Below are 27,839 nucleotides of genomic sequence, written 5' to 3' on the forward strand. Positions count from 1 at the left end.
GGTTAGAAATAAATAGACTTCTACCTTCATCCTTATGATATCTGTCCCTCTGTTCTGGCCTTCGGATAACACTGCCAGAATGGATTAAAAGCACCTGCTGTAAGAACCAAACAAAACCTAAACTAGCTAAAATACCCCACCAACTAAAACCCAAAAAAAAAAAAAAAAGGCAGCACCAGGAGAGGTCAGCCCCCACGACTTAAATCCCTTCAGGGATTGTTCAGGGATGGCTCAGAGCAAAGAAATAAACATTAAGAAAAATTAAATAAACCAACTGGAGTCATCAAATTGGGCTTTGAACATGTATGTAGAAATATTTCAAGCTAATTTCTGCAAATAGTTCTGTATTTGAATAACTTGAAAGATCTTTTTGACACGAGTAAAATCCCTTACCTAAGTGTTGCCTGATCATGCAGGAGCCAACATGGCTGGGGAAGTGCTTTATTTTGCTCCTTAATTACTGCAATTTCAGAAAGAGGGGGGATACTGTCTCCCAGTTGGCATAAATATATAAAAATACCTTAACTTGACATGTGTCATGACATTTAAATTAAAACTAAACCAACCTAAAGGAAATGTGTGACTCAATGTAACTTCTTATATTGCATCTCACACCCAAATGAACTGGAACTGGAGGACTGGGGTTTTGTCACTGGGACACCACTCTTCAAACCATGTCCTGTATATCCTGCATCCACATAAGGTCCCTGTGTAGGGAAGGGGTTATTCTTCTTCAGGAGCACAAAAGAGGCCCTCTTATCACATAGGAAATTTCTTTCTGAGAGTGGCTGCTATGTACATTTTGTCATTTGTGGAAAAGGTGAGTCATATCCTTGTCAGAAATACAAACTGCTGGTTAAAAAAGCCCTGAATGGTATGCTTGGTATTTGTGTGAGTCTCCAGATAAGGCTCACAAAACTACATAATGATAATTTAAATGTTTGATATAGATAACTACTATTTATGTAGCTTGATATCTATTTGGATAGTCATGTAACAACTATGAAGTACACACAGAAGTATACATTAGTTTCTGGGAATGGTTCTGGATTCTGAGTGCTTTGTGTTTGGACAGAGAAGGGGTCTCTGGGGCACAGGCTGCCCTTACAGCCCCTCCTGGGAAGATCTGTGTCCAGCTCTTGTTAAGAGAATCCAGTTTGGAAGGAGTCCAACATCCCTCTGGAAGGTCAGGTCTCCCATAGCTTGGCTAAGGTACTGCCAAGCCTCACTGGGTAACATCTCCCACTTTGCTTCTTCCCCACAAATAGGCAGAATCCCCAGCATGCAGCAGCCCCTCTGTGCCCAGCTGTGATGACATGCCTGTTAAAGGCATCCCCAGGCAGCACATTTCAGAGAATCATAGAATCACGGAATCACAGAATCATAGAATTGATTGGGTTGGAAAAGACCTCCGAGATCATCAAGTCCAACCCTTGGTCCAACTCCAGTCCCTTTACCAGATCATGGCACTCAGTGCCACAGCCAATCTCAGGTGAAAAACCTCCAGGGATGGGGAATCCACCCCCCCTCTGGGCAGCCCATTCCAATGCCTGATTACTCTCTCTGGAAAGGATTTTTTTCTGATCTCCAACTTCAATTTCCCCAGGCAGAGCTTGAGCCCGTGCCCCCTTGTCCTATTGCTGAGTGCCTGGGAGAAGAGACCAACCCCCACCTGGCCAGAACTTCCCTTCAGGTAGTTCTAGACAGTGCTGAGGTCACCTCTGAGCCTCCTCTTCTCCAGGCTAAACATCCCCAGCTCCCTCAGCCTCTCCCCATAGGACTTATGCTTAATTCCTTCTACTTGCACTGTGTAGGAACCTGCTGCCTCCAGCACTCCAAAGTGGCCCCTAAGATCAGCCAATGTGTCCCCATGCCCAGAGCTGAGCTCTGGCCATCAGCAACATGGCAAGTCAGGCTGGGGTCTCACAGCTCCTTGTGATTCCTCAGCCCTTGCCAGCCAGCCCTGCTGCCCGTTCACCCAACAGCAAAGAGCCTTATCGTGAGCCTGGAACACATAATTCCTCTATCTTGTTCTGCACAGCTTCTTTCCAGCAGAGGAAAGCCAGGATATCCCCTAACTGCATTTCTCAGGGCTGTGATGGTCACCCTGGTGCTGCAGCACAAGTGAACAGAAGGAAAATACTGCAGTGGCAGCGTAGGGAGGAGAAAGGAAAATGGATTCCCCACATGAGTCTTGGAAGATGAAGCAAAGCCAGGAGAATTTCTACTTTTAGAAGATTCATACACACTTGACAAACCACTTTATACAGGAACTGTAGTTAAATAACTTGATTTCTGCTGGCTCATAAGGTACTGATCAGAAGGTTGCAGTGTCTGTGATGCTTGTATTTATTCCCAGTAGAAAAGAGATGAGATTGAATCAGGAATACCTTCAGCCTGGAAATCAATGTCCCTCTGAAGGAAATATTGAAGGATACGGTAGAAGGAGACAAACTGATTGAAAAAATATAACCCCTGTGTCTTTTATATGCAGGTTTAGGATAAAATACAAAAAAGGGGAACATAAGCTGCACTCATTACATGAGCCAAATGCTTACCACATGCCAAAATTTTCCATGCAAATAGAACACTTGTGGGGTGAAATAAAGAGTCATTTTTTACTGCTTCTGTAAACACACAAATCCATTGTCAGCTCCCGAAGTAGCCATGTGGGCTGTGGACAGCTCTGCACATCCCTGGTACAGATTTGTCTATGGGATTCAGTGTGGGCACAACTGAAACTTCCACATTCTCCAGCTACTGGTAAACAGCAGAAGAAAGGGATGATTTTCTGCAGCTTTCCCACCTGGTTCTGCAGCAGGCTTTGGTTGCAGTGCAACTTTCCAGTAAGAACAGCTGAGGTGAGAGTGAGAACCAAGAAAATCAATCAGAAAACAGATCAGTAAGGTACCCTTGGAGACATCTCAATGAGACTTTGAAACATGCCCTCCTCATTCCCTTACTTTAAGAGTCTGTATTAAACTGTTTATAGTCTACACAAACTAAGAGTGAGTGAAACCAGAGTGTTTTGAGAACCAAATGCAGGTTGTCCTTTCCTTCTTCACACCTGGCAGAGAGAGGATGTTTCCAGTGAGACTGGCCTGTACAGCTGTACTTGTTAGGTTGAATTTCTCCTCTATTCAGTGTTTTCCCTGCCATTCCCGTGTGCTGCTTGCCTGTCCAGTAACCCTTTTAAAAGGTCCAACCCTACCTTTACATCCAGGACTCTCTGCTGACCACAACCTCCCTCCCTAGAGCTTTGTCATCACAGCCCTTAGTTCAACTCCTGCCATAATTCTTTCTCCTGCTTGTTTACCTTCCTCATATTCCCACTTCAAACCCTTCACTGCATGTCATCCTCTTTGTGACTGATAAGCAAAAATGCCACAAAAATACCTGCTAAGAGGAGATTTTTTATTCTAATAGCACCGAAGGTATTTATTGACAACGTTGGAGGCACAGCCAGTTCATACTGGGCAAAAACTTGACTAACTTGTTTGTGGAAAATAAGCTATTTTATAGTCTTAAGTGCATAGTTAACACTTTCTAATTTCCGTATCAATGACTAGGCAGAATCTTGGGCGGAGCTTTCTTTTTGGCTTCGAATTTGGGTGGTGCTCTCCTGACTTCATCCCTCGGGGTGGTCTTGAAGCGTCTTCATCACTGCTGGACTTCTGCCTTTTCTTTGTTCAGTGACATGACCTGTCAAACTTGTAAAACCTTGGCTTCAACTCTACAGTATCTTGGATTTTTACCATTTCATTTATTGAAATGTCTAGCTTAGTTTAATGTAGACTTTTAACTCATGGTACATCATCATCATCATGGCTAGGCTTCATGAACGAAGATTTGGGAAGGGCACTACCCATGCTTGCTGCAAGCGTGCTGGTGGCTAAAAAGGACGATACGGGATAGGCAGGTCTGGTCACAAAAGGCACAGAGGAACATCTCTTTAGGTGATATAGGTGAGAAACAGTTCTTTCTGCATTGTCTTTTTTCCTCGAGACTGACTGTCCTGCGTTCTCAAAGGAAGCAGCAGCGTCGTGAATGGTGTGTCTCCATGAATCCCGATTGGAGGCCAGAGTGGACCACTGGTGGCAGTCAATATGGCCAAGGCTGAGGTGTTGTTTCAGGGAGTCCTTGTATCTCTTCTTTGGGGCTCCTCTCTTGCGGCAGCCGGTGGCGAGTTCACCATAGAGCACAATCTTCGGAAGGCAGTGGGTGATCCTCCACCTGGAGACGTGCCCTGCCCAGCACAGCTGCGTTCTCAGCAGCATGGCCTCGAAACTGGTACCCCTGCCTGTTCAAGAACAGACACATTGGTCACATAATCAGACCAGTGGATGTTTAGGATTGAACGGAGGCAGCGCTGATGGAAGCGTTTGAGGAGCCGTGGCGTTCGAGAAGGTGGTGGCGGTAGGTGACCCATGGTTCAGACCCGTGATTCAGACCCATACAAAAGAGTAGACAGTACAATGGCTCTGTAGACAATAATCTCTATTCACAATCTTCTTCAGCATGATGCTCCAAAGAGCCACAGCAGACCTCGATGAAGAAAACGGCATCTACATCCAATATTGTACCGATGGAAGCCTATTCAGCCTAAGGCAACTGAAGGCCCACACCAAGACCCTGAATCACCTTGTCCGTGAGCTGCTTTTTGCTGATGATGCCACCCTTGTTGCTCACACAGAAGCAGCTCTGCAGCACTTAACATCCTGCTTTGCAGAGGCTGCTGAGCTTTTTGGGCTGGAAGTCAGCCTGAAGAAGACAGAAGTTCTCTACCAACCTGCACCTCAAGAAGTCTTCCATCATCCTCACAATCTCCATTGGTGAATCAGAGCTTAAGTCAGTCCAGCAGTTCACCTTTCTGGGAAGTATCATTTCCTCAGACGGTAAGACTGACAAAGAGATAGACAACAGGCTAGCAAAGGCATACAAAGCCTTCGGAAAACTCCATAAAAGAGTCTGGTCCAATACTCATGGTACACTAGTGTCTATAATTACTAGACAATTTGTCCTAGAACAAACCAATTCAGCACTCCATGCTGTTCAGCGGCTGTACTGTGCAAAAAACCATTTTACAAAGCAGTTATCAGAAATTTGACAAAACTAGGGTTTTCTGGTCTCTTTTCTCTTTCAGTGACCGTATCCAGGTTATGTAAATATTTCAGGGAATACTTAATTTCTGCAGGTTTTCTGTCTCCCTGTCGCTGGATCAGCAGAAGCAGCAGGGCTAATAAGGCAGTTCGACCTCAGCACATTTCCCTGAAGGATCACCACAGCCACACACCCCCATGAGACTTTGGAATACACTCCCAGCACTTTGTTTGGGCAGCACAGAGGGAATTGCTGGTCATGTTCTCTGCAGTCAGACCTTTTGGACCTGAGCATGTGGACAAAGTTGTGTTTTCAAAGCTCCTGCACTCCTGGGAGCTGGAGTGACTTCCCATGTGACGTGGCAGATGGTTCTCCCACTGCTTTCTGTTCCCTCTTCATTGTGCTGGTGATACAGCAGGAAAAAGGAGAAGGGAGAGAAGACTGCAGATTAGGTGGCCCAAGAACTTAGGCAGTAATTAGATAATTGCAAAATGCAGCAGCTGGTGGTGGGATCTCATGTATTTCCCTTTGTAACTGAGGACCTTGTGTGTGCTCTGTCCAGCCTCTCACTGAAGGGGAAGGGGAGTAGCTTTTTTGGGGTTCAATTCCCAGCTGGATTTCTAAACCACTACATGCTTCTGAAATGCTTTTCATAGAATTTTAGAATCATCAGGGTTGGAAGACTCCTACAAGATCATCCAGTCCACCCAGTACTTTATGGCAAAGTCACTGAAGTGAATCCTCTCCAAGCATGGTGAGGACAAACCTATTTCCCAGAGCACTGGGAACCTTCAAAGTGCTTTGCTAACATTTTTGAGTTATCCCTTAATGCTCCTCTCTCAGATAGTTGTGTCTGTCCTGCCAATACCTGAGGAAATACTGACTGTAACAGCAAGGCTGCCTTAGATCTGTGATGGTGACAGTTGTACGTGGGTATGGCCCTTGATCGAATCATTTAATCTCAAACATGACACTTGTATTTTAATGTTTCAAGCACAGTTTACAGTGTTCTTCTGTATTAAAGACTCTGATGTGGCAGCTTGCCACAAGCAGAGATTTTGCTTTCTATTTTAGAATAAAGGCAACACAAGATTATAAGGGATTTATCCAGTTTTGGACAAAAATAAGCTTCATTTGAGAGGGATATTTTAAAGGCAAAAATGTCGTATTGTAAATCTTCCTTCACGCTATAGCATCACTGATCTAATACACGCTTGCCTGGCTTCTGAAGAACATTGTTAACTGTAATTTCTTCAGAGTAATGGATTTAATCATTTATTTTTACACATCCTCCCTGGCCTCCGGGCATTTCCAACTGAAGGCGAACATGATCAGACCTGAGACAAGAGCACAGGAAAGAGGGTGTGGACGTTATTAAGCAGGACACAAAGGGAAGAGAAATTACTCAAAGACCCAAAGCTTTATTGAAAGGATTATCAAAAAGGAAAAGTCCTTTCAGTCCAGGAACACGGAGGAGGCAAGAGAGCACAGAACAGCAATGCCAGAAGGAGTAACTATGTGGCTCCCAGAGGTGTCTGTAGCAACCAAGAAAGTGTTTATACAGCACCTGATCTTTTGAAAGACAAGGGGAGAAGAGGGCAGGAATAAAGAAATAATTTGGGAGAGGATGGCAGCAACAGCCAAAGGCAGGGCAGAACTGTCTCTGGCTTTCAGGTGATGGCTGTAGCAGGGAGAGATGAAAAAATATATTGTCTTTCTTTGGGTTTTGCTGCCTGTTGCCTTTTTCTGCCCTCACTGCTCACAGAGCACTACCTGGGTCTCTGTGAAGGTCTTGGAACAGAATTCCAAGACAAACCATGCCACAATGGGAATGGTAGGTGAGCTCTCATGGAGCCAAGTGCACCAGGGCAGGGGAAGGTGAAAGAGATTCATGGAATCACAGAACTGTTTGGTTTGGAAGGGACCATAAAGCTCATCTTGTTCCACCCCCCCACCATGGGCAGGGACAGCTTCCACCAGCCCAGGGTGCTCCAAGACCCATCCAACCTGGGCTTGGACACTTCCAGGGATGGGGCAGCCACAGCTTCTCTGGGCACCTGTGCCAGGGCCTGCCCACCCTCACAGGGAAGAATTTTTTTCCAATATTCAGTCTAACCCTGTCTATCCAATATTCAACCTCTCCTCTGTCAGTAGGAAGCCATTCCCCTTGTTCTCTCACTCCAGGCTTTTGTCCAAAGTCCCTCTCCAGATCTCTTGGAGCCCCCTTGGGCAGTGGAAAGGGATCTAAGGTCTGCAGCCTTCTCTCCTCCAGGCTATACAGGCCCAATTCCAAGCTATTCATTTTGGTGGGCTCTCAATCCATGTGGCACTCCTGTCCTTGCAAGGGGCAATCCTGTCCCTCCCCATGCAGGGGCTGGATAATTCTCCCACCCAGTGGCCACATGGGCAGGACTGTGCTGTTCGCTTCAGGGCTGGATTGCAGAATATCATTGACTTTTTACTATTTCTGTTGGGTCTGGCTGAGCTGGGGTTCATTTCCCCACAGAGCCCTCACAGCGCTGTGCTTGGCATTGGTAACCAGAACGGGGTTGACATGATTCTATGATTCTATGAACACAGCAGTGTTTTGGCTGCTGTTGGGCAGGGCTGGCACAGCCTCAGCACTGCAACATTCCTTCCCCAGCTGAGGGCAAGATCCTGGGAGGGGACACAGCCAGGACAGCTGACCCAAACTGGCCAAAGGGAGATTCCACATCATATGACATCAGCTCACCTACAAAAGCTAAGGAGAGGAGCAGGAAGGGGATCCGTAGCTGTTTCCAGGGACTGCCTGCTAAGAAATCATTATGCATTGTTGAAGCCCTGGTTTCAGATGTGGCTGGACATTGCTGCTAATGGGGAGCACAGAATAAACCTTGATATTTTCCACTTCACTTCTGCACTCACAAATTGTCCCTTCTGCTTTAGTGAGGTGCCTTATCTCAACCTATAAGCCATTTTCTATCTTATTCTCTCTCCCCTCTCTGGCTAGGAAGGGCAGTGATAGAGTGGCTTGGTGGGCACCAGATGTCCAGCCAGAGTCAATCCACATTTTATCAAAAATTCCTTAAAATGTTGGCATCCAGTTCTTCTGCATAAGTTTGGTGGGAATCAGCTCATCTATGAGAAAACCTCTATGTTTTCTACCTGGATATCCAAATTCCAAGAGTTTGATTTGCTTGCCGTGGGGGTGATGCCTTGGAATGTGGATCTGTCGTCCTCAGGTGGGGTTCAGGTACAGCTGATAGACTTGAATAGGTTTTAACTTCAGCCAGATCATTTCCAAACCCACTTGCTGTTCCACTGAAGCTGATAAAGTTGATGAACAAGTAGAGCACAGAAAATTCGTGACTAGGTGAAAAGGAACTTAAAATCCCTTAGGCTACTCAGTATATGTAGCCTATGTCAGCAAAAACCTCCATTCATTTTCAAATTATTAAAACTTACTCTGGAGTTAAGAAGGAAATGTGTGATCAGCTTGGAAATACCCAAAGGAGATTTTAGGAGAAGAAACTTCTCCCTTCTCCTTTACACAACAAGCATAGTAAAGTCCAGAGAAACAGTCTGTCAGCACCAACACACAGTGTAGATTGCAATAACATGTTGAATGTTCTTTCCCTATCACAGCTGTGAGGATTAAAACTTAACATGCTATTGTTCAGTACAGTATTTATCTTTGGTTGAAGCCTCTACACACAGACTGACAGAAAAAATGAAGAAAATAGCCCAAAACCCCAAGAAACAAACAACCAGAAAAATCAAAATAAAATCTCACCCCACTAAAAGACAAATAGCATGAGGGAAAACAAATCATAGTCCCTAAAGGGACCTGATGTCTCCATCCTCAGCTTTTATCAGAGGAAATCTGACAGTTTACTTAAGGTGACCTCCATCATCTGCAACAAAATTTCCAAGCCAAGAGCTGAATCAGCTGATGAATTAGCACAAATGCTCAGAATGCTCTGGCTGGAGGGAGAGGGAAAAAGGGAGGAAAGAGAGAGACCTCTTCAGATTTCAGCTTTATGGTTCAAGACCATCTGTGTAGCAATTGCAGTTGTTAGAGCTGCTATGCCCTTCCATTTTGCCCACTGTGCTTCCCCTCACAGACAGTTATTGCTCTTTTTAGCAGTATGAGAAAGACAGAAAGCTCTGGCAAAGGAAAAGCAGCTCCCAGGTGACCAGCTGCCACCCCCAGTGACAACAGCCCTTGGTCCCAGGTTCCCCTGGCAGAGCTGCCACCCTCCATGGTGCTGCCTTTAGCTCTGGGAACAAACCTTTAAATATCAGGCACACCCCACTTGCACAAGCACAGATGCACAGGAACTGCAGTTCTAGGACAGGCAGTGGTGAGTGGGCAGCAAAGGTGAAGTTAAAGTAAGCTGTAACCAGGAAAACATCCCGAGTGAGCTGAATGGACCAGATAGAGGTCTGAGCCAGAGGAAGGTGATGTGTTGTTTGGGGCTGAGTGATTTCAGCTGCCACATAGCTACAACCTAAAATAGACATGCAACTGGGGCAGACTTGTGGGCTAAGAACAAAAATCCAAACAAAACCACCAAAAAAAGGGCTAAACTGAGGTAAATAAAACTGGCAAAGGATTAATATGATCCACATGAATTCCTAACCTTTCTTTCTCTCTGTGTATCAAGATTGTCTTGAAAGTTGCTGTGGCCTTGAACACAGAATTTAGGAGTTTCTTATTCTACCTTCAAAATATGCCAGGAAAGCCTGAGAGGGTGATTAGGACAATTAGGGATCAAGTTGACTAGAATAACTTGCTGGATGTTTTTAGGATGTTTACCTATTTTAATAGGAACAGTGTATATTTAAACTCTATCTTCAAGAAAGCAGTTATTTCTTGGCCAATTTTGAGTTGATTATTAACTTTTGAGGCATGTTTATGAAAGCAAAAATCTGAAACAAGTAATTTTGCAGCATGACTGAAATAGTTCCTGCATCTTTTCCCAGCCACTCAACTCTGGGATTGTGCTGCTTGTAGCCCATGATGAACAAGGAGGTTTTAGCCCTGCAGCTCTCGAGGACAAGAAATAATGAAATAGAGGAAGCAATAAAGAGATGTGTAATTTGGACAGGATGGATAAGGTTCCAAAATTCAGGCCAGAATTAACTGAGTTCAGACTATTTGTTGGAAACAAATGATAGAGAAGTAGCTCTCCCTCCTTACTGAAATATGTTTGCTTCAAAAAGTAAGCAGCTTGGAAAGGCACAATTTGGATTTCTCCATCATAAACTGGGGAGGAAAATGCCCTTCCCACTCTGCCCAACAACTGAGGAAAGCATGGGAGGAAAGGTGGTAACTCATTTTTGCAGACCAGGAATCAGGTGCTGGAGAAGCTGCTTAAGACAGAAAGGCTTAACAAGCAGGTCTGGAGGAGCTGCCATCAGGTGAAAAGCTTTAACACCTCTGGCAGAGATGCACGGGTGTGTCCCCCATGGGAGGGGCCCCTATATCCTGCCATGTGCTCTAAGAAATCAGTTCAGATTATTTGAACTCAGCATGCAAAATGAGGGAGGATTAAAATGTCCCCTTTGCTTTACCTCCTTCTCTCTAAAGTGGGGCTTAAAATAGCCCTGCAGAGGGCTGAAAAAGGATGGTGTGAAGATTGGGTTTGGTAATTCTCAACAGTCACCATGGATGCAGGAGGTAAGACTTGAGCCACCCACCACATGTGAAAAGAAATTAATTTTATTAACCACTTAGTCACACTTGCTCTTTGCTGCTCTGATTGGAAGAGCTGGGAACATGTATTTTGCAAGAAACATGACCAAAGCTGACAGCTCCCCTCTGCACTGTAACTTCCACGGGAACATCGATGCAGGGATCAGGAATGCACATACAGGCCTGGAATCAGCAGGTTTTTAAAGGCTAATGCATTTTCTGCAGCTGTACAGAGTGTCATCTGACATATCTGTGCTCCACAGGGATCCTTTTCCCCAGTAATTGGAGTGTAATTGATAGGCTGCTGTGCCCTGACTGGGCAGGGCTGGAGTCTCCAATGCATTTAAAGGGGAACAGAGAGCTTGTAGCTGTGGTAGAGGTGTTGCCATTATGGGGTTAATTAGTCATTAACAACTGAGGCCAGTACACATTTTGTGGGGATTAAGACCGTCTGGGAGAGACCCATGGCCTAGGAAACCCTGATTACTGGTATTTAGGCCTTGTCCTCTCTCAAGGTCATCAGTAGGACTGCAGGGTATGGCTGGATCAGAGTTAAAATACCTGTTCAAACGCCCCTCCAAGATCTGAGGAGTCTGTGCCTGGTTTGCAGCCAGCTGCCCATAAACTGATACTGGTGAGAAGGTTTCAAAAGCATTCAAAGACCATTATTTGAATGAGGGATAAAAGTTTCACAGATCAGGTACATTTTAATCTTTTCAGTTTATAATATCCATCAGTTAATTGATTTTACAATAAAGGTTTTTCCCTGGAGCTCATTAGCAGCTGTTTTGCTGGTGTCAGTCCCCAAAGGAACCTGTATCTTGGTGTCTCAGATATCTGCCTGGCATATCCACCAGCAAAAGAAGTGGGAACTGCAGGATAACCCACTCAAACAGGGAGATTTTATTGCTTAGTTATGAAATTTGAGAGTTTAAACTTTCAGTATTTTTATACAGACACTTTGTGTGTATATAGAGAGGAAGAGAGAAATGATGTGAAGACAACAAGGTGCACAAAGGTCTGATCCTTCTGGACCTTACCAAGTGGTTGGCTGTTTCCCTGTGTGTCTCTGACTCCTCCAGGCAGGTGATGCAGCATGGCTCTGGGTTTTCAAACAGGCCTGACACATGCAAACATCCTCCGATATCCTTACGTTACCTTACCTTGAAATCTGAAACAAGGAAAACACAACTCCACCACTTCCTCTCTGAAAGTAGTATGAGTTCTTACTCCTCCTTCTTACATGTCTGTCTAAACTCAGCTATAAACATGAGGTTTTATGAGGTTAAACTGAGGCCCAGGTTTTCTCCCATGTGCTGGTTGGCACAGGAACTCCTCATGTGCGTGTGGGATTGTCCTCCCAACCTACACTAAGAACTGCTCACCAGATGGGAGTTGTCTGACATGAGATGCCCAGTTATCACAGCTCCACGTCACTTCTATTTTTAACTAATCTCAGTTTTATGTCATTTTTGTCTCCATCCTCAGCGGACTGAGAGAATCTCTGCTCTGGCATTGAGATGCATGGCACAAAGCTGACACTTTCCCCCTGGTCCTGAGCTCCTGTGCTGCATTAGGACGCCCCAATAAAGTTCTGGAGGTGCTTATGGGGATGGATGAATTCCCTCAGCTGCCCTTCCTGTCCTGCTGGAGATTAGGCCTCTTGCTCCCCTTTCTATAATAGAATTAGCTGAAGTGAACATGGTCTGGTCCAGCTGCCTCTGCTCATCACCTGCCACACTAAGACACTGAATTATTTCATACCAGCAGGACTGGCCAGAGATTACCTGAAATTGCTTTTTACTTGACTATTTTATGTCCCTCAATAGTTTCTAGTGAGGCAATTTTTCAAGTTTTCTTTGAAAATGAGAATTTGGTTTGTTTTGATGGGGGTATTACGGTGGTTGTGGGGTTTGTTTTTTTTGTTTGGTTGGGTTTTGGTTTTTTTGTGGGCGTGTGTGTTGTTTTTTGCTTGGTTGTGTTGATTTTTTAAATTTCTTTGCCTTTTAGTTTGTAAATCAGAATTTTATTTTGCAGTATTCCCCCTTGCCCTCCCTACAAGCAGGGCCACTATTGAGCACTTCCATACACAGTGCACAGCAAAATCAGTAAGAAATCCTGAACTGGGAGTAAGAAACTTGTTCTTTGCCAAGAGGTTTGTCAGCAGTTAAACCCCGTTAACTCCTGTCTCCTGGCACCTGCCAAAAATTGCATGTGCAGATCAAAGAAACCCACTTTCCATATCAGTGAGGAAAGTGTTACTGAGCAAAGTAAGTAATAAGGCTGCTCAAAATTTTTATCTTACTTTTTGCTCAAGTTATAAGCATTTGGGCAGACACATCTAGAGCTCATTTCTGCTTGAACAGAAGCAGTAGTGGCTTGAGAGATCATAATGGGTCACTCCAAAAGCAAATCCCCTGAAACCTATTTTTTTTTCCAGCAGAAATAATCACTTGAGTTTTAAACAGCTCCAGACTTTAGCAAAGTGTGTATTTGTCCATTATTTGTACCCTCGAGGTACAGACAGGTCTGGCCTCGACCCCAAGTGATGCATTCAGGCAGCATCCTGCTCCATCATTGTTCACTCAGGCTCTTCCTTTGCTCTCCAATATTTGCACAAATATAGAGAATTCTTTTATGATTGCTTAGCTAAAATACATGACTTCAGTGTTTAAATTCCAGGTTCTTTCAATATATCCCAGTTCTTGGCAGTGCTGCTGGACACAGCTGTCTCCTGCATGGCAATTCCCAGCATGTGACCAGCCCATGCATGGCCAGGCTGCCGGGTGGGAACCATCATAGATTTTCTCATTTTCTTTTGATTGTTCTTTGGAATTAAGAACAGAAAGGAGGAGAAATGGCACACAGCAATAGATCTGTCCACCCCTCCTCCTCAGGGAGGTATCCTGGCCCCTGTGGAATGCATAAACAAAAATTCCCATTATTTCTAGCAGACATTTTTCAAACCTTAGTCCTTATGGGCTGAATTAGATTGCAATTATTCAACTAAGTAAAGAAAGTTACTGCAAGTTCAGACTCTTTTTGAATGTCTGATATTAAATCTCATTCTGTCTCTTTTTTAATCAAGGAATAGATTTGGTTTAAGAACATAAACTAACATAGCTAACATATATTTCTCAGATCCTGGTAGAAAACGGGTTTTATACCTTGTCTCTTTACATCTTGTCTTTTCTGTCAAGGGCTTGGCTATCCTCTCCAGCCTGCCCAGAGAGCCATGTTGGCCTATAACATCCTAAATTGCCCTGAAAACTGCTTAAAGCAATCAAATTAATTTGTGACAAATGCAATTGCTCCAAGTGAAAACAACCTTCACATCCTGGAGCTTATCTATTATATTTCTTTACGAGGAGCCCATTCAAATAATAGTAAAGTCTTTGTCTTACCATTACATCAATAAAAATAGTAAACACCATCTTTTCTTTCAACCCATTCACTCCTTGCTCTCTGTGGTCAAAGCATCTGCCTGTAGGCACAGGTAAGACACAGCAGCTGGAATTGTCTCCTTTGAATGGCTGGGGTGACTGGGAGAGAGGCTGGACTAGCACTGCTTACAGAGCAGCCACACTGTGTGTTAGGGCACAGAAAGCAGCAACCCAGTCCCTGATTGTGGTTTTGTTCAGTCAGTTATTCTGAAGCTGAGCAGACACAACTGAGGTCTTTCTAAGCAGGAATATTCAAGATGGTAATTGCAGATGCTCCATCAGTATTAGCTCAATGCCACTTAACTATCTCTTGAATTAACATGGTCAGCAACAAGAGCTTGAGTATAAATAATATCAAACACTCCTATCTTTAGGATATGCAGAGATGATCTTTAGGCTGTTCCTTTGCAAGGTTATTTGCAGGTTTTATAGGGGCTGTGACTCACAAAGGGGAACAGGGTTTTATAATGCCTGCAAGCCCTTTCACAAGCTTATTCTGTGGCTATTGTGTTCTGATTAACTTTTGTTGAGATTCATAATGGTCAACCAAAAGTATCAGTGATTTAGCTACATAGTGCAGAAAATTCTCTTATTAATTATGATGTGGCATGATTTGTTTACCTAACTCTGCCACAGCTTCTGTTCACAGGCATGTGTGCATAAACATGGAGAGCAAATATTCACCCCTTCTATGGATCAGAAAAATGCCTATCCATTAAATTTCCAGCGTTATATTGAGGATGTGATATTTTTTAGAGACAGCTTCTTATCAAGGACAGGTAAGCAAGGAACTGAAACATCTGAAAGATATGTCTAGTATCATCCATCTGACAAAAAACCAGTTTTGGCAAAAATTGTCCAGTGTCCACCCAATAGCACACTTGAAGCCTTTCCTTCAGTTCTCATGTAACACATGTGTGTTCCTCTTTCCTCTTGTATGTCTCCTGGGGCATATGGAGGTGAAGAATAGGCTCTTTCCTTGATGCAGATCCCCATTGCAGGATCTGTCTGCCTTTGCTTGCCTGTGGGGTTGCTTTTAAGGTGAACTCTTGCTTATGCTGATTTAGGTTTCTGTCCTTTGTATGAAAATATTGCAGAGGGAGAAGGTCAGAACCCAACAGTAGCCTCATGGATATCACTTATGCCCCTTAAAGCTCATGTTTCTCCTGACTCAGCTGGAATTTGATAGCTTTCACCTTTTGCGGCCCCAAGATACAGTGAAGAGCAACAATGTAACTACAAGTCACAGACACTTACAAAACCAGAACAAAGGCACTGCTAAGATGTCTGTCCCCATCCTTCTTGTCAGCAGTGTTTCTTCAGACACTGGAAGGGGCTCTAAGGTCTCTTGGGACCTTCCCTTCTCCAGGTGAACACCCCCAACTGTCTCAGCCTGTCTCCAGAGCAGAGGGGCTCCAGGCCAGGAGCATCTTTGTGGCCTCCTCTGGACTTGCTCCAGAACATCAATGTCCTTCTTATGATGGGGCACCAGAGCTGGACACAGGTGGGGTGTCACCAGAGCAGAGGGGCAGGATCTCCCTCTCCCCTGCTGCCCATGCTGTGTAATGAGCCCAGGACATGGAGGGTTTCTGGGGCTGAGTCATGTCCAGCCTCTCACCCACCAGCCTCCCAAGTCCTTCTCGGCTGGGCGGCTCTTGATCATTTCATCCCCCAGCCTGGACTGATACTACACTTTGCACCTTGGCCTTGTTGAAGCTCATGAGATTTCCATAGGCCCTTCTCAAGCTTGTCCAGGTCCCTGTCCAGGACACACCTGTCCTTCAGATATGTCACCTGCACATCTCAGCTTGGTGTAATCTGCAAGTATTCTGAGGGTGCACTCAATGCCTTTATCTGTGCCAATAATGAAGATATTAAATAACACTGGTCCCAGTATGGACCCCTGAGGGAAGCCAGTTGTCACCAATGTCTATCTGGTCACTGAGCTGTTGACCACTACCCTCTGTATGCGCCCATCCAGCCAGTTTGTTATCCACTGAATGGTTCATCCATCAAATCCATTTACCTCCAATTTAGAGAGAAGGATGTTGTGAGAGACCATGTCAGAGGCTTTACAGAAATCCAGGGTAAGTGACATCTGTCACATTTCCCTCATAAACTGATGCACTCACTCCATCGTAGAAGGGTTGGTCAGGCAGGACTTGCCCTTGATGAAGCCATGCTGGTTGTCCCAAATCACTTCCCTGTACTCCAAGTTGCCTTAGGAGAGCTTCTAGGAGGGACATCTGCTCCATAATCTTCCCAGGCACAGAGGGGAAGCTGACAGGCTCCTCCTTTCTACTGTTTTTAAAAAGGAACTAGTGACTTCCACACCTAAACAATGTGATTGATTGAGTGATGAATTGATTGAATACAACTCCAGCTGCAGAGGCTCTGTATCATGGCCAATGTCATTGGGTCAGAAGGACCAAAATAGGTTACAACACTGTCAAACAGGCCATATAACACTGTGATACTTTCAAAATTGCATGTTGGATGATATTGGAGTATCTTACTAAGGTATAAGGCCCTTTTAAACAAGCAAGTCACACTGGTCCCACTGTCTAAGCTGGTAAAGCCAAACACAGGAAGCAGTGCCACATCTGCTGTTGTCCTGAGGCAGATGACAGACAGCCTGGCAACTCCTCTGCCCCTTTGCAATACCTATTAACTCTAACAGCTCTTGGCATCAGGCCATGAACAATATGGCCAAAAAATAAACACCTAATGGGGCATAACTTAGCACAGGATCTTAGGACAAGCATGGTGAAATACAGACAACAGTAGAAAATATTTAGGGGCCATAAAACTTTGTTGTTCTACTCCTGTACACCCACAAAGTCAGTAACTGTCTCAAGGGAGTCTTGGCAAATCACAATTTGATTCATGTGTACGTAGAAAGTAGGAGCCCATCAAAGATATTCCCTGTAACAGTTTTTTATCAAAGGTTTCTGTTTTACTGAGGATTTCCTGAGACAGGGAAAATTGACAGAGAAATGGGAGCTTCATCAGTTCTCCCTCTTCAGTACACCCAACCTACACAGGACTTCCAATCACAGCTTGATTAATGCAGCACATCCCTCTTTCTACTTATGGATGTAAAAAGATAAGAGGCTTGGCTTTATTTTTAACCACTGACTCATTCTTACCTTGCATCTGTTCAGAAATATGGAAAGGGAAACAAACCGCTGAGATGGCTCTTTGGAATTTTCAAAAGCAGAAATAAATAATACTGAATCACCACCTCAATTCATATATCAGTCTTTTAACAGGTTCATTTTTACCGACATGGATCTGAAGAACTGCATCCCAAATACCCTGAGAGCAGCTACATCCTTTCCCTCTTTATTTTTTCCTATTTGACTTGTTAATTTCTCTGGAATTAACCCAATTCCCAGAGTGCTGCTCTGAAACTCTTTCAGTGTGTGTGTTTTTATCTGGGGGCAGTGCTGCTTCTCTTCCACCCCAGAAGGGCTGTGCTGCAGGAGAGGTTCCCACTTCACAACATCCAAGTAAATCAAAGTACAGTCAGTGAAGAGCAAAAACAAGCTCTGTGCTAATTGGAAAAGGCAAGGAGGTGCAGCAGGAGCTCTGTGGTAAGATGGTAAGCAGGGGTGTTAAAGGGTGTGTTACTGATGACCTCCTGAAAGGCAGTTACCTCGGATACCACAGGAGAAAGGATGATTTCCAGGACAGCACAAGGTTCCTGGGAAATATCAAGGGGGGATTTAATTGACTGTTAAGACCATTTGGAGAGACGTTCAGCTGAGCAGAAAGTGATACTGCAGTTAGGATGAGTGCCATACTCTCAACCGTGCTGGCAGGAGACATACTTTGGGTTTAGGACAACTTAGCAATGCAGTTGCAAACCCTTTTGTGTTTAGCACTTTACCCTTTGGCACTACAAGCACTGTACAACTCGTATATTGTTCTTGAAGGAAAAAGTCACCCATGAAGGCAATTCCATGAAACTGGATACTCAAACTTCTCCAGTTACAAAGGTGCTTTAAACATGCAGTTACATACAGGTGTCCTCTCATATGCTTTCCATCCTAGCTTACCTTAACCAAAATCCCCCCAAAACGAAAGTACCCACGTGCACAAGTTAAAAGTGCAAAACCTCCTGCAGAAGACAGCTGCCCTCCAGTCTGTGTGACTATATGGAGCCCTCTATAACCAGGAATGGAAGAATGTGGCTTCAACATATCCCATCTGCAGACTTCCCAAGATAAACACCAAGATCTCACCTGGACATGTGAATAATAAATCTTCAGCCATTCATTCAGACGAAACAAACATGCTTTCTTTTTACTCTGCTTCACTGGGTGCAAATCAGCTCAGTAGTTGAAAGAGCTGCAGAAGTTTTCAGAAAGCTGGCAGCTGTTTGCAGTTGCTATGGAGGGCCATCTCCTGGTGAGACTGACTCCTTGGCTGGAGAAAAAAGCCAGAACTTCACTGCTCCTGTGCTGCCCTCTGCCTTAGGTGATTATTCCACTGGGAAGTACGACAGACAAATCTATAAATACTCACCTATGCAGTTCACATCCTTCTGGCAGAGGGCCCTCAAAGCAGACAACCCTCCAGGGGAGTGAACTCTGGAAAATACAGAGATTTGCATCCTGAGGGTCCTCCAGTGACAATCTGGGGGTCAGTTTTTCCACCAGAGCTAGTGCAAAGCCAGTGCAGCAGCAAACAATTGTTTCCTGACAAGTATCTGTCTCGGTTTGAGGGGAAAAAACCAAAATGTTTTACCCACAAGCAGGGGAGGGGCCTCCTCCACGATAATCACACCAATCAAATTTAAGAAAAAGAATTTTAATACAAGAAGGATAACTGATATATATATATATGTAAACAGACTAGTGCAACCCACTTCCCCAACACCACAAGAGAAAGAAAAAAAAAACAAAACAACAACAAAACCCAGCCGGTTTTCCTCCGGGAGAAAAGGTTATACTTAAGTGTCCATGTCACAGCCCGGCTGGCTGCAGAGTGAGTTTCAGTCCCTCTCCAGCGAGACAGACGAGCAGTGAGCTTTCAGATGGACTCAGTCTCTTCCCCCTGTGTTCCCCGTCCAAGAAGCAGAAAGGTACGAGCAACCAGAAGCAAATCCAAGGCAGGCAGCAGCAGCAGCGCGGCACGAAAAAGTAGTCCGGAGTAGGCAGCAGCGAGACAGCCAGGAAAAAACCCCAGCAGTAACCAGCAGGGCAGCTGTCTCCTTGGAGCCCCCACTCCCGCGTTCCGCCGAGCCAAGACTGCGAAGAATATCCAAAAAAAAAACAAAAAACCAAAAGAGACAAACCTGCCCCCACCCGAGCGATCAACAGTTAACTGCTTCTTTTGTTAACCGCTGGCCTGGGCAGTTAAGTGGCAGGGGAGAGAATTTACATAATAATCCCAAACTACAACAGTATCCTTTGAAACCCTTTGGAGCTTCATAATGTAACACTATTTCTGGCTTTGCCTGGGGGGCAGCAGGGACAAAACCTCTGTGTCACAGCTTGTGTTGGCAACACCTGTGTGATGGTCACAGAAATGGCTGTCCTGGGTTCGGAGCTGTGCAAATCCCAGCAGAAAGCTCATTTCAAAAGCACTCCTAGTCTAAACACAGGACAGGGACACTGATTTGCTTTAACCCCAGCAAGCAGCTCAGCCCTCCACAGCTGCTCCAGTGGGATGGGGAAGAGGATCAAAAGGTGAGAAAATTCTGGGGTTGAAGTAAACACAGTTGAACAGGCAAAGCAAAAGCTCATTCTCCACCTCCTAGGAGCAGGCAGGTGTTCAGCCATCCACAGGACCGAGGGATACATCACATAATGGTGACTTGGGTAGACGCATGTCATAACTCTGAACATACATCCCTCTCCTTGCTCCTTTCTCCCAAGCAGAGGACAGCTCATAAACTGAAGATGAGGGTTTGAATCCATCTGTACCTTCTGCCAACATACACTCAACATGCACTGCATTCTGCTGTGTACAAGGTTCTCCAGACATTGCAGCTGCTCCTGGTCTGGTCTGGGAGAGATGCTGTGTGTAAGGATGCCTGCTGTTCCTGGGATAAGCACAGCCTCCAGCAAGGTGGAGGGTACAGCCCTGGCCTTGCCACAGTGACTGTTCCTGCAGAAGGGCCCAGAAGTTCCTTGGGTGCCTCGTGGTTCCTTTCTCTGTATGTGGGGCTGCTCCTGCAGCTCCATCACTGAGCTTTGACTGAGGCAGTGGCTGTAGGAAAAGGCTGAAAGCAGCACTGCAGTCTTCGGAGAGAGTTTATTTTTAAAGTCTTGCCTTTTGCCAGGGTACATTTTTAACACGTGACAGCAGGAGAGGTGACTTCCTGGGACATCCTTTTGGAAGCACCAGAGGACTGTACTGAGCATGTTCATGATGCTTACGTTTAAATCATCCCCTGTAGGTTATGAAGGCACAACCTGTACAAAGTTTGCTTGAAGAAGCCAAAGCTGCAGCCAGGCTTGCTGGGCACAAGTGCAAGCACCAGGGACCAGGTGCTGCTGGTCTTGCCTCCACTGGTGAGGGATAGTGTGGAGTTTCTCTTGCTGCTGCCCTGCTCACCTACGTCGGGGACCGCGGCTGCGTTTCCTCCGGGCCTCCGGGGGTCTCCCAGCGCGGGACCTCGGCGGTGAGTCAGGGAGGGTGGGCTGGGGGCAGCGGAGGCTCCTGGGGAAGGGAGTGACACCCTGGAGGTCCACGATCAGGGCAGGGCGCTACCTTCACTGCTGGGTGCGTGATGGAGGGAACACACCACGGGGCACGGGCTGTCACAGCCTCCCATGGCCAGGCTCGGAGACTCTCAGATCTGCCCTTGCAGTGGCAGAGGGGTGACCCAGGGCCGGGAGTGGAAAAGAAACAGGCCCCCGGAGCTGCAATGGGAGGATGCTCCTGGAGGGGGCTAAGCCTTGGCTCACACCCGGCTCCTCGGGTGCTGGGGGCGGCTGAGGGAGGGCTGGATCTGGGGGCCTGGGGAGCCGAGGGAAAGCTCTGGCGAGTGCTTGGAAACGGAGGCCGGGGTTTGGATGGGGCCGAGGCGGCTGGCAGGGACCGGGCTATGCGGGGCACCGCGGCGGTCCCTGCAGCGGCCTCGCCGCGCTGTCTCCACGCCTGCCCAGCAACCGATGACGCAAGAGGAGCCGGATCCCATTGGCCAATGACCTGCGGCACAACCAATGGCAGTGCGGGGCGGGAGAGGCAGCGGCTCCGCGAGCGTCGGCCGGGCTGTCTGCCAGGGCCGGGGATCTACCTGGCATCAGATGACGTCAGGTGCAGTACGGGCCTTCATTGGCTGATCGCTCTGGCGTGGTCAGGCAGGGACCCTGTGTGGCCCCTGCGCCGCTGGGTGGGGACAGGAGGATGTGCGGGTTGGGAACAGGAGGATGTGCGGGTGGAGGACGGGACCCGCGAGGACAGAGGGTCAGGTGGGGCTGGGGAGGGAGAAGAGGGATCAGGCAGTTTGAGATGAGGAAGCGTCCAGGATTGGGGATGTGTGGGGAGAGGGAGGGATGTGTGAGTGAGGAAGGGGACAGGAACGGACGAAGGACACAGTGGGAAGAGGAGTGAGGAGGGGTGCAAGGACAGGCACCCCAGTGGGCAGGTAAGAGGGAGCCCCTTGCCCAATGGGGTCACCTGAGGCTGTGCAGGTGACCCGACCCCTCTTTCCTACCCCAGGTGCACATGGCAGTGCTGGCCATGGGCTGCATCCACCGTCCCTGACTCCGGGAATGTGGTTTCAGGGCACCTGTGTCCCATGCTCTCACAGCTGGTAGATGCAGGAGAGGAGGAGCTTCCTGAGGCTCTCCAGGCAGATCCCACTGCGATGGGCTGGAGACCATGGGGCTGGTGCAGCTGGGCAAGGAGGAGACCTGGCTGAGGGACCCTTTGCCTCTTGGCTGCTCAGGTGTCTGAATGCCTGTGCCTGTGATACTGGGCTAGACAGAATGGTGTGGGGCCAGGAACCCCAAGGAGGTGGGCAGGGATGGGGCTCCTCTGGGTGGGGATAGTGGCCTGTCTATGCCCACCCTCTGCCACCTCTGTAGGATCCAGCAGTGCAAAATGGGAGCAGGTGGGGGTGAGCTACTTACCTTCTGGATCTGACCACATCCCAGGGAGGAGAAGGAAGAGGGAAGGCAGTGAGAGGGCTGTGTGGTGCCATTGGCAAGAGTGCAGGAGCAAGAGTAGCAGGAGGAGGGGATTTCCTCAGGGCTGGGCAGCCTGGGCCAGTGTCATCAGGTGGCACCGTAGCCAATGAGGTTAGTGTTGAGGTTTTGGGTAAGGCCTGTTCCTGTGTGTTCCCCAGGGCATGTTATGGGACTGGTGAGGGCTGGGCTGGGGTGCTCTGGCCAGCAGCTGCAAGAATCAGAGGAGTTTAGGTGGGTGTAAAGTCATCACCTCCACCCATGGTAACCCTCAGTCTGCAGTCCCCTGGCAGAGAATACTGGGTTTACGTGGGAAGGTTTTGGTAGCAGTGGGGCTGCAGGGGTGGCCTCTGTGAGAAGACACCAGAGGACCAGCTGGCACCAGAAGACACCAGCTGGCTCCAGCTGACTCCAAAGAGACCTGCCACTGGCCAAGGGCAAGCCCATCAGTACTGTGTTTGAGAAGGGGCAAAACCTGCTGTGTAACACCAGCTCAGAGAAAGAGGTGAGAATATCTGAGAGAAACAACTACAGGAAAAGGGAGAGTCTTCCTGGCTGCAATGTGGAGTCTCTGCAGTGTGCTGAGGTGTTCCCTGGGAAAAAATCATGAGTCACACGCATCAGGGGAAGTTTATAGCTCTTTAATGCTGTGGTTTTCCAGAACAAAACTCTGTCACTGCTGATGGGTCAGGGGTGGGACATGAAATGAGCAGGGAAAGCAGATGGTTGTTGCAGGGTGGGCAAGAGGCCTCAGCTGATGAATTCCTGGGTCTCCTATGGAGCCTCGTTAGCTTTCCTTCAAGGGAGGACACCATCAGCTGCACTGAGAGCCAGTGAGTTCACCCCTGCAGAGCTGTCGCTGCTGCAACCCCTGGCCCGACCCACCTGCCCATAAATCTTAGAGCAGACAATGGGAGGGAGAACTCACCTGCTCTTCCACCACCAAACTCCCTGAGCAGAGGCTGTGAACACAAGGAGCAGCTCCGCAATGGTGATACTGATAGTTGGAGCTGTGCTGTGACTTTCTGGAACAGGGAGAGAAAAGGGCGACTGTGTGAGGGTGGCTGTGCCAGTCAGGAGCTGCCTCTCAGAGGACTCGTGTCTGCTACCTGCTTCCTGTGCCCCATTTGCTGCCCTGCTGTGCCCCTGGTGCTGTGCGGGGCAGGAGGGCACTCACCTGCATCTCCAGAGCCAGAGCAGCAGCGTGGAAGCCACAGCCACGGCTGCCAGCAGTGCGGCCACGAGCCCTGTGATTGATACCGCTTGGGAGTTGCCTGGGAAAGACAAGGAGAGGCTTCGATGAAGTGTCCGGGCTTTGCTCCATGGCAGGGGCAGGGCGTCTGAGGAGCCCATGGCGTGGGCAGAGGTGGCACCTACCCCAGGGGATGAGGAGGCTGCGGGTGCCCAGGCTGCGGTGGCGCACGCGGCAGGCGTAGCTGTGGCCGTCCCGGGGGGCCACGGCCAGGATGCTGCGGAGCTGGTAGGTGAGGTCAGCGTTGGGCAGGACGGTGCTGGTGTTGAGCGCTGGGCCCGGAGGCACCTCCTGGCCATCCCTCAGCCAGGCCACACTGATGGGCCACGGGTAGAAGGCAGTGACGTGGCAAACCAGCAGCAGCTGGTGCGGGCTGGGCGTGCGGGCAAAGACCGTGGCCACGGGCACCTCTGGAGATGAGAGCAAAGGGGTGGGGAGAGCCCTGGTGGGATGTGGCTTGGCCCCAGGGCTTTGGGGTGGCTGTTTCAGGGTTGGGGTGGTCTCACCTTGTCTCTCCAGAGTGGCCTTCCCATACCTGTTCAGGATAAGGATGTGGTTCTGGCAGACGATGGAGAGGAGGTGCTCCAGGAACAGCCTGACAGACTTCTCCTTGTTGAGGTCCTTGCTGACGTGCTCTGCCAGCTGGGATGACTGCTGTGTCTCCCACAGTTGTTTATCCACATCAAAAGCTACAAGGTCTGTGCCACCTGCCCCGATATCCAGGAAGCCCCAGGTTGTCGTGTTGGGGTACATCACACAGCCCATATGTAACTGGACCACCAATGGGTCTGCCAAGGACGAAACCAGCAGAGAGGTCCAGAGTGTGTGGAACATGGGTGGCACGAGGTGGGATGTGTCTAAGGGTGCAGTGGGCAGCAGGGTGCAATGGACAGCAGGGCATGGGGCCCTGCTTCAGGAAATGCCCTGCAAGCCCTTTGGAAGGATAGAGTGGATACTGGGCCAGTTGGTGTGGGGCTGCTTTTTTAGAAAGAATACTGTCCCCCAAAATGTTTGCCCCCAGTTTTCTCTTTCATGATCTTTGATGTGTGTGTCCTGCAGCCCCAGTAAATTTTGGGGCAGCTCCCTGGTGTGCAAGAGGGTTCCCTGTGCCAGATGGCAGAAGCCCCAAGGGGTGTTTTAGATCTGCTGGCTTCCCAGTCCTGCTAATCATATGCCCCACCAGCTGCAGTGTTACCCTTTCACGAGCTGTTGCACCCTCTGAAACCCCCCCCAATGCCACCCTAGTGGAGGAGAGCACAGCCAGAACCTGAGCAGAGGTGCTAGGGCTCTGACTGGGGTCGTCCCCATACTCACAGGTCTGTTTGGTCCTGTGGGCTACGTCATGCACGTATCGGATGGTGTTGCGCAGAGCGATTTTATAGGAGGACATCAGCTTCTCAGCGTCACCCTCGGCTGTAGCCTGGCGGGCCCAGGGCCAGTGGAAGTGGATGGTCCAGTCGGCAGGATCCATTGCAAAGAGGGGCACATCCCTCAGGGATGCCACCACTGACATCTCAGCAAAGCTGATGTTGGCAAAGAAGCTGGTCAGGAAATACTGGTAAACCTCTGGCTCTGTTGGGAAAGAGGATGGGCATGAGGAAGGGTGTAGGAAGGGGAAGATTGAAAGGGCTGGAGGGGAAACAGGGGATTCAGACTAGATATTAGGAAGAAATCTTTTTCTGTGAGGGTGGTGAGACACTGACACAGGTTGCCCAGAGACTGGGTGGAGCCCTATCCCTGGAAACATCCAAGGCCAGGTTGGATGGAGCTCTGAGCAACCTGATCTAATGGAAGATGTCCCTGCCTTTGACAGGGGGGTTGGATTGGATGGTCTTTAAATGTCCTTCCCACCCCAAAACATTGTGCAGTTCTGTAATTCAGTGCTCTTCAACCTTTTCGGGGTTGATTTCCTGGCTGAACTTCCTCTGCTTCTACTGCTCCTTTTCCTTCTCTATTTTACTTTCAAATAAGAGTTTCTTTCCTGTGCACAATTTTAGGCATTTTGTCCCCTCCCTGCCTCCCTCCTGCTCAGCACTGCTGTCTGACTTTATAGAGCAGATAAAGGGACACCTTGCTGCTTGTTTGATGTGATGCTCCCCCCCGAAGAACACCTGTGTGCCAGGGCCTGTATCTGCCAGAGACCTGTACACGGTGCAGAGGACATGGAGGATGAAGGATGGGCTTTTTATCCAGGTTTGAGGGCTTCCTGACAGGGTTAGAAGGACAGTATAGCCCATCTCAGAGGTCAGTCCTGCCTTCCCACATGTGATGCTGCTCACTGTGGAAGCATGAGGTCCCACGGGGTTGTGGTAAAATGCTCTATGCAGTGACAGTGCCTGAAAGACCCTCTTGCAGGGGCAGCTCCCCAAAAAAAGAGAGGCTCCTGGAAGGGGCCCACAGCCCCACGTGGGGCTGAATCCCCCTTGGCACCCGTGGGCTCCCTGCAGGGGGAAGACATCTTAGGGGAAACCTCAACACCCAAAGCCTGACTGGGGACCCTGGTGTCTCTTCTGCTTGTATGCCCAAGGCCCAGGTCAAGCTGGTGGGGTAGAAGTCCTAAGTTGGAGGCAAGAAGAAAGAGGGTGGGTAGGGGCAAAGCACCTTTGGGTGCTGCATGGTAGGGGAAGCCCTTTGATGCTGGGAACCATCCCCACCATGCAGAGGGGAGTGGTGTCCCCTGAGGAACCTGTAGGGTCCTCTGACAGGGGGGTGAGAGTGGTTTGGGTGAGCCAGAGCTCCCAGTTACCCTCTGGGTCTGCCCACATCACATGGAGGAGAAGGGGAAGAAAGAGGAAGAGGAGGAAGTGAGGGGGCTGCATAGTGCACGCAGCAAGGCTGAAGAAGCAGCAGCAGTGACTGCAGGAGGAGGAAGAACCTTTGTCTCATGCTTCAACCCAGCCCAGCAGTCAGTGCGGCAGCTCTCCACCAATGGGACTGGAGTGACTGTGTCAGGGTTAGGGCTGGGGATGTGTGGAGTGACTGTGTCAGGGTTAGGGCTGGGGATGTGTGGAGTGACTGTGTCAGGGTTAGGGCTGGGGATGTGTGGAGTGACTGTGTCAGGGTTAGGGCTGGGGATGTGTGGAGTGACTGTGTCAGGGTCAGGGCTGGGGATGTGTGGAGTGACTGTGTCAGGGTTAGGGCTGGGGATGTGTGGAGTGACTGTGTCAGGGTCAGGGCTGGGGATGTGTGGAGTGACTGTGTCAGGGTTAGGGCTGGGGATGTGTGGAGTGACTGTGTCAAGGTCAGGGCTGGGGATGTGTGGGAGGGATGAAAGCTGAAATAAGGTATCGACCATGAAGTGCTGTGACAGACTGGGGCTGGGGAAAGCCCAGCCAGGAGGAGAGGAGGGGAAAGAGAGTCCCAGGAAACAGCACTAGGAGAAAGTGGATGTTCAAGTATCCAAGAGGAGGCCCCCTGGCTCTCCCTCCCCACCAATGGTACCTTGTCCTATCCCAGTTCTTGTGGGGTGCATCAGCTTCAATGGAGGTCACGATGGCTTTTGGATTTCAGCCCTCACTGGAGAAAGAGGGTTGCTCTCCTCTCAGCCCCTCATGGGGAGAAGAGATGCTTTGGATCCACCCCCAGCACCTCCAGCTCAGGCTGCTCCTAACCCTAGGAATGGGTCTCCCAGGAAGAAGGTGACAAATAGTTCCCAACCCGCTCCAAGCTGCAGGGCACAGCTGGGGAGCTGCAACTCTACCATAAACACCTCCAGGACAGGTCCTGGGGACTGGTCTGGCACTCCGCTTTCCATTGGACCAACTCTGCAGTGGAATCGTGTCCCTCTTCCCAGGGCTCCCCTGTGCATGGGAACATTCCCCTGCTTTGTCCCCGTTGTCACCAGTATCCACCTCTGGAGGGACAATAGGGTGATCAGAGCCAGTCTAACACCCAGAGTGTCCCTGGTGCACTGCTCCTCCCTGGCTCCCTGCCTCAACGGGTAGTTTCTCTTCCCCTTTCCTGACTACATTGGGTGAGAAGGCAGAACTGAAATCAGAGCTGAGGAGAAGTATTCAGTAGTGTCCAATCACTGAACACCTTCCCTTCTGTGGGACTGTCCCAGAGAGAAGTAGAAAGGCTGTGGTGGCCTGATAGGCCCAGAAATGGCAACAACTTCCCCAGCAACATCACCCAGAGGATGTCCAGCTATGCTGACAAAAAGTCCACATGCCTTCCACTGAAGGCACCAGTGCTGGGCCCAGAGGAGAGTGTTTGGCCAG

The 27,839-nt window shown here is 48.4% G+C and overlaps 1 protein-coding gene and 1 long non-coding RNA gene across 2 annotated transcripts; both read right to left on the reverse strand.

Moving 5' to 3' along the window:
- Window positions 1–18,543: 18,543 nt before the first annotated feature.
- LOC139669295 (uncharacterized) lies at window positions 18,544–22,397 on the reverse strand. Its single transcript, XR_011697227.1, has 3 exons — window positions 22,314–22,397; window positions 18,754–18,818; window positions 18,544–18,654 (listed from the first exon to the last, which is right to left on the reverse strand). It is a non-coding gene; the product is annotated as an uncharacterized lncRNA (long non-coding RNA).
- A 60-nt stretch (window positions 22,398–22,457) lies between these two features.
- LOC139669537 (antigen-presenting glycoprotein CD1d-like) lies at window positions 22,458–26,438 on the reverse strand. The gene is made up of 6 exons (XM_071550039.1): window positions 26,366–26,438; window positions 24,934–25,191; window positions 24,126–24,407; window positions 23,745–24,029; window positions 23,296–23,392; window positions 22,458–22,578 (listed from the first exon to the last, which is right to left on the reverse strand). Exons 1-6 carry the CDS (start codon window positions 26,436–26,438, stop codon window positions 22,458–22,460), a joined length of 1,116 nt encoding a protein of 371 aa, XP_071406140.1.
- Between the last annotated feature and the right edge of the window lie 1,401 nt (window positions 26,439–27,839).

This window comes from Pithys albifrons, chromosome 3 (assembly GCF_047495875.1).
Source record: "Pithys albifrons albifrons isolate INPA30051 chromosome 3, PitAlb_v1, whole genome shotgun sequence".
Lineage (NCBI taxonomy): Eukaryota > Metazoa > Chordata > Aves > Passeriformes > Thamnophilidae > Pithys > Pithys albifrons.